This window comes from Scomber japonicus, chromosome 4 (assembly GCF_027409825.1).
Source record: "Scomber japonicus isolate fScoJap1 chromosome 4, fScoJap1.pri, whole genome shotgun sequence".
Taxonomy (NCBI): domain Eukaryota; kingdom Metazoa; phylum Chordata; class Actinopteri; order Scombriformes; family Scombridae; genus Scomber; species Scomber japonicus.
In genome coordinates, this window is record NC_070581.1 from 31,070,414 (window position 1) to 31,077,412 (window position 6,999).

Sequence of the window (6,999 nt, forward strand, 5' to 3'; positions counted from 1 at the left end):
TTGCAGGGACAAAACAAAACTATACTTGACATGATCATTGCAAACTACAGCTATTTTCACCCAAGCTGCATTTTCTACTGTCCTTTCAAAGCACAAATTCAGAACTTGAGCACCAGGGCAACTCGACTGTGCCTGTTACATTGAAGAAGTTCAATGTATTGCATCACAGTTTGAAAGACATTTCACTGACTTTGCATCACTCGAGCCAGTCGCCTCATACATGTGTGTCTGATTTGGCACAGATATGTGGATGACATTGCCTCCAAAGTGGGAACACTTTTTCTCCTGGACACTACTGCAATGAAGAAGGAAATTCACACCCTTCAGAATAACATTCAGATGGAATCCAGGGCATCCACTGAAATTAAGGGTGCATTTTTAGTAACGGCTCTTGTAACACAGTTAGAAATAACCTCTATTATGAATTTCTATAAAAAAGATATGCTTGTCTTGCATGTAGCCCACACAGTTTGAAGCCACCTGGTGGATTAATAGTACAACTACACAGACAGGGTTCCTCTCTGAGCACCACATCTCTCGGCAAAGAAAAATACTTTGAAGCTAGAGGTAGGTACATGTGAGCAATAGTGCAATGTTCCTGTTTAATGCTTTAAAATAGTTTTTGCATTTTGATTATAAGAACTCTTATTACGTAATTATTTTAGATAGTAATCTTTCCATTCTTTGCTACGCAGATCTGAACATTTGCAGTTGCATGACACACTGTTGATGTGTGTTGCTGTTTTTTGTTTTATATAATGTTACATGAACGCCTCGTGATTCTAGCTTTGTGATTTATCATGTTTTGTGTGAAATGAAGGATTTTGTTGTGCTTCATAGACTAATCAGATTCCACATCCCATTTATAGCCCATCTTAGAAATACTGTATATAGTCAACAGTAAAAAAAAAAAAAAAAGTGAACTTGTTTGTCTTTGTTTTTGCAGTGTTGATAAAGGTTTTGTAATGTCATGTTGTACTGCACAAAATGTTCTTTCTTTTATTGTCTATGTGAAATAAAATCAAACAAATTAACTGAAAAGACTTTAAAAACTATCATCAATAAATATTAAGTTTTGGAATGAGTTGGTTACATAAACAGATGGGACAATGCTGGGTAGAATAAATCTTTATTGACTCAACTGAAATTCAATCAAAACTTCAACAAGCATTGAAGCCATCGATGATTCACATCAAGGTGGATGTGACATCCTCCTCTGTGCCAGCACTTGGCCTGGATCTTCACAGGGGCTTGGCACAAATGAAAGACTTCCTTTGTCTACACTTTGCATCATTGACATAGTTTCGTCCTGTAGGAAGAGGTTAAAAAGAAACAGTATAAACACTTTGGAGAAAAAATGCCTAAAATGCTCTTTATGAAGCATCAATAAAACACAATTAACATTGAAAGGATAGACCACATTGTTAAAAAAAGTCATTCTTTTATCTTAAATATCTAGAACTGATTTCCACATTCCCTCTAAAAAAATCCCAATCAAGAGGACAACAAATCATCAATTTGTACCTCTGAAGTTGATCCCCATGCAATTCTCTCCACCAGCATTGTTAGGCTCTCCACGATGCCAGCCTTTGAAGACAAACCTGCTGCCATCGCTCCACAGCCACACACCCTCCTGAGAGAAAACGTTTTTAAGAGTCATTTCACTCAAATCTAAAAATGTATATTTTAACCCCCAGTGGCATTAATGCTGATTGGCTGATTGTGGAGAAATATCCACCACTTAGACTAAAGGCATATTTTTAACTAAAATGAAAAATAACTTAACTTCCAGATAATACAAAAACGTTGAGACCTTTTTCAGTTTTCAAATATTACTTTTAAATGATTTGAGCATTTACAACAAAGTTTAATTGTCGCGGATGTTCAGTATGAACAGCAGGAATGTTTACAGCAAGAAAAACCTGTTTCAATGTTCATTTGGGCTGACTGATTGAAACATGGTGAACATGTTCTTTAATATTGTATTCCCAAAGAATGTATACATTTGTTTTGGTGTATTTCAATTTTTTTTTTAATTTCAAATATTACTTACAGCATGTTAATAATAGGTGTCTCTCGAGGGTTTAATATCTGTTTATGCAACAACCAAATTACATTATAGAATATATTCAATGTCAGGCATGCACAGAGCAGCTGCATCAGAACTCACCTTTGTTGCATCGTAGCCTCCAACCCAAGTTGTTGTATGTTTGCCAGTTGATGTATGAATGATATTTCTAATGAAGCCGTACACTTTTGAGTTGGGGAGTGAAGCAAGATTCCCACCGATGACAGTGCAGGAACGCTGATGGAGGAGAATAAGCGTAAAGCAAAAAAGATGAGAGTTATAGAAAAGAATAGATGGAGTGAGAAGAGAGAAGAAGAAGAAGAGAGAGAAGTGAAAAGTGAGAATGTACATGGAGTTGGCTGTACTTTGTAAATAAAAGCCAATAGCCCTGCATTTTCCTTCCAGCAAGTAATTCAAATGTTTTCACTGACAATGGAAGTCCACAATGAAAGAATCGTGTGTGTTTAAAATCAATAAAAATGTGAATGTCAAAAAACTTGATTATCAAACTTTAAAGCTGTTTGAATATCTTGCTGTTATAAAGACTTACATATTGTATGAGGACTTCTACTACTAAGTGATTATTAAAAGAACAATTGTTATATACGGCATATGTCATGAACACCATATTATAAATATTGTTTCATAAATACCTCTGCATCTGCCCAGTCCTTTTGACGGTGGATGAAAATGTAACAATGACTCTCAAAGTAAGTCCAACCAGGTGGGCATGCAACAGCGCAATCCTCTGTAATACAGTTATAGTTAGAGGGATAATAATGCCAGAAGCCAGTGACACAATTTTTATGGACTGCCAAACAAATAAGACAATTCAGAGAAACACTAACCGTTTTCCGTTGTTTCTGCCTGTGAACACGGAGAAAGCATCATAAGTGTTGAAGCATCTCAGATTTTAATTAAAAATACAGATAACAGAAAGTTTTTGGAACATTAAATTTTATCAATTGAGATCATATTTAAATGTCTTTTCGCTTTGCCATGTGTTGCTTTTATATCCTGTCTTGATTGACATTTAATGTTTCATGTAAATCACTTTGAATTGCCTTGTTGTTGAAACAGACATTAGACATCCTCCTTGTCTTTTGTTCAATTAAGTGTATTTTATTACCGATAAAATATGAACATTTCAATTGATTTCAAATTGCTAGAGTAAAATGCAGGTGAGATAAACTAAGGAGAATAATAATGGCAGTAATTAATAAAAAATAACAGAGGTAATACAGCAAGATCCACTGAGAAATACAAAATATATTGACAAATACAGTCCATACATTTTGTACTTGCTTGTACATACACATATTCAAACATACACAAAGAAGCTGTACTTAAGGTACTTATGGGTTCATAAAATACAACCTGGGTCTACTGGTTAACCAGACTGAGTTCAAGTAATAATCTCATAGGTATGTGTGAATAGAGTACACCTGTTCAAAATGAGGTCTGTTTCCATACATGTTCCAGTGTGCATTATACTTACATTTGCTCCAATCCACAGCCCACAAAGGACCAAAATTAAATGAAGGCTTGATGCCATCTGTGTAAAGATACAGTAAATTAGAAATGCAATGTGTCATGGAGAAGTCAATGGTGACAAACATTTAAATAAAACAATTAAAATCACAATTTCATATCTTTTTATTGAAGCCATTTTACAGAATATGGCATAGTAAAATATAACTGAAAAGGGACTTTTTTTGTAAATTAAAAAGAAAACTGATCCAGAATCTCTTCTGTAGATATAAATCAAACCAGCTGATGCTATGATGAAAAGAATAAAAAACATTACCTTGTTAGGATGATCAGGTGAGGTGTCACTTGCAGCAGTAGCAGGTAGCTCAGTGTCTTTGACAGGAAAACACGGCCTTTTATATACTCCTCTGATCACGAGACACTGTTGAACTATTGTAATGAGTTATGTGTTGCTGCAGTCTTGAGAAATGTTCAGAATAATCTCTAAACAATGCTCAAGTACATACGTATGTAAACAGCCTCTAAGGTATCAGCTACAGGACATGCTTTTAGAATTTACACAAGAGTCATGCTGACCTATGCTACGCTGCGGGGTGTTTGCGATTAATAGTTAAATATTTGTAAAAGTTTCAAATTATTCATAGAGAGAGGGAGAGAGAGATACACACAGAGAAGCAAAATAACAACAATAACATATGCATTTTCAACTGTTAATATTTATATTGTAAACTGGCATTATATCATAATTTCAATTGCCATTTTAAATGGCACCTCTGATCATGAGAAGGAGTTGTGTTGCTGCAGTCTTGAGGAACATCCAGAATATTCTCTAAATATGTTAAAATACATATTTACAAACAGTCTTATGTACAGAGCCTCTAAGGTATCAGCTACAGGACATGCTTTTAGAATTTACACAAGAGTCATGCTGACCTATGCTACACTGAGGGGCGATTTAATAGTTAAATATTTGTAATAGTTATAAAACTATTGAAAGAGAAAAGAGACACACACAGAGAAGCACAATAATAACAATATTAACAGTAATAATGACAATGATGATAGAAGTATGTCAAATAATAATAATAATCATAATAATAATAATAATAATCATCATAATAATAATCATAATAATAATAGCAGTAGGAATAGCTGTAAAGCAATATCACGGGGGTCCAAGCCATTGTTGGGGTCGAAGGAACCTGTGAGACAAGAACACACAAAAACTTCAAGAAGCCAAGTTACTATCATGCCTTAAAGCGACTCTGACCTTTCTTGCATTTCACACAGCACTTTGAAAAGACTTAAACAGCAACAACCCCTCCTCCCTCCTATGTCCCACCCCCGCACTCCTTTCCCCTCCACTCATTCGGACCAAATGATATGATTGGTCAGAGTTTTCACAGAACCGTATGAGAATGGAATAATGATGAGTTTCTATGCCTGGTGGATCTCTCTAACATTTGAGAGTGCCATTACCTCATTAATAGCATTTTAACCTAAACAATAAAATGTGTAAAAATGTAACAAAGGTAAGGGTAGCTTTAATGAGGAGAGAGGAGTTCAGTGTTTCATGGAAAATCCCCCAGCTGTCTTGGCTTATAGCAAGATAACTAGATGCTGGTCAGAAATTCTCAGAACCACAAATAAACCTGAATTCTGAAAGTGCAGTGTTTTAGTGGGGTAATAGGAAACTATGAGCTCTTTAAGATATGGTGACTGACTGTTAGAGGCTTTGTAGGCGAGGAGAAGGATTTTAAAGTTTATTCTAAATTTTACATGGAGCCAATTCAGCAAAGCTAAAATGGGAGAAATATGATCTGTTTTTCTAATTATTGTTGGTACATGTGCAGCTGCATTCTGGGCCAGCTGGAGAGTGTTTAGAGACTTCTTAGGCTAATGATGTAATAATCCAGCCCAAAAGTAACTAATATGTAGACTTGTTTTTCTGCCTCTTTTTGAGACAGGATGTGCCTGATTTTTGCAATGTTACGTAGGTGAAAAAAGTTGATCCTTGATAATTGTTTCCATCCATCCATCAATTTCCTCATTTTATCCGTGGCCGGGGCATGGTGGTATTGGGCTGAACAATGAAACCCACACATGATTGTATAAGGACCGAATGGAATATAAATGAGGTTATAGTCCTACTGATGTTAGCTGTTAATGCTAAACTTTTCAGCTAAAAATAATAATATGTAAGAAAATGACTGTCAGCTCATTCAATCAGATTCAATAAACAATAACAAACCTTTATACTGTGATAGTTTTCCATCTCCAGTTTCTCTTTTTTGGCCGTTCATTGCCACTCATAAATATGTAGAAACACACACTCTCCCTCCTGGATAGCAGAGACTCTCCTCTCTTCTTCATTTGGATTTAAAAGTGATTCACCATAAGGGTTTAAATATCACATTTATATAGTTGATTGAGTTAATCTAATGAGGCCTGTGAGTTTTAATAGTCCTTATAGCATTACCTACTACGTATCTAGGTTACCATGGTTACACAGATTTCGTTGCTGGCTGTAAAACAGTAAATAAGTAGTTTCTACAATCTACATCATACAACTCCCGCGAAACGACTCGTATCGCTATAAGCAGAATTTATGCATCTGTCCGGTAACATCTGGGCAGTCTGAAGAGCCGCATAATTAAGTTATTTCTTCCGCGTTGAAGTTAGCTAATAGCTAGCTAACCGGAAGTTAGTTTCTCGACCGGCAGACGTACATTTATCCAGCCAGTTCAGGAAAGAGGAAAGTTCCACAGACTGAAGATAATGTGAACTACAGAGATTTAGATGGCAGTGATAGGCACAATCAGTATTGTGTTAAGTCTGTTGGGAAGGGATTAAATGTAATATAATAAAATATCGCACTGCAGTGTGAAGAGCTGGTAAAATATAAAGTCCCACTGATCGTGTGGCACCCCCTAGTGGTTGTGGTCCTAAACAACCACATAGACTGTTCATGCCACTGGCCAGCCCTGCATATGGTATACTCCTGCAACACCACCCACAAGGTGCCCCGAGGGGCATGGTCATAAGCCTTCTCCAAGTCCACAAAGCACAATTAGATTGAATGTGCAAACTCTCATGACCCCTCAAGTATCCATGCAAAGGTGAAGAGCTGGCCCACTGTTCCATGGGCAGGACAGAATCTGTATTGTTCCTCTGAATCCAAGTTTCGACAATCGGTCAGAGCCTTCTTTCCAGTATCCTGGCATAAACTTTTCCCAAGAGGTTGAATAATGTGATCCTCAATAGTTTGAATACACCCTCTGGTCCCTGTTTTTGAAAAATGGGAACCATCATCTCAGTCTGCAAGTCCATTGGCACTAGTCTGCATCCTCCATGTGACATTGAAGAGGTGTGTCAGCCATGGCAACTCAACAATGTCCAGGGCCTTCAGCATCTCAGGGTGAATCTCATCCACACCTGGC

The 6,999-nt window shown here is 36.5% G+C and overlaps 1 protein-coding gene across 1 annotated transcript; it reads right to left on the reverse strand.

The window, feature by feature from the left end:
• Window positions 1-1,241: 1,241 nt before the first annotated feature.
• LOC128357708 (galactose-specific lectin nattectin-like) lies at window positions 1,242-2,956 on the reverse strand. The gene is made up of 5 exons (XM_053318077.1): window positions 2,917-2,956; window positions 2,722-2,816; window positions 2,171-2,305; window positions 1,525-1,633; window positions 1,242-1,309 (listed from the first exon to the last, which is right to left on the reverse strand). The coding sequence occupies exons 1-5, from the start codon at window positions 2,954-2,956 to the stop codon at window positions 1,242-1,244; spliced, it is 447 nt and encodes a 148-aa protein (XP_053174052.1).
• Window positions 2,957-6,999: the final 4,043 nt, after the last annotated feature.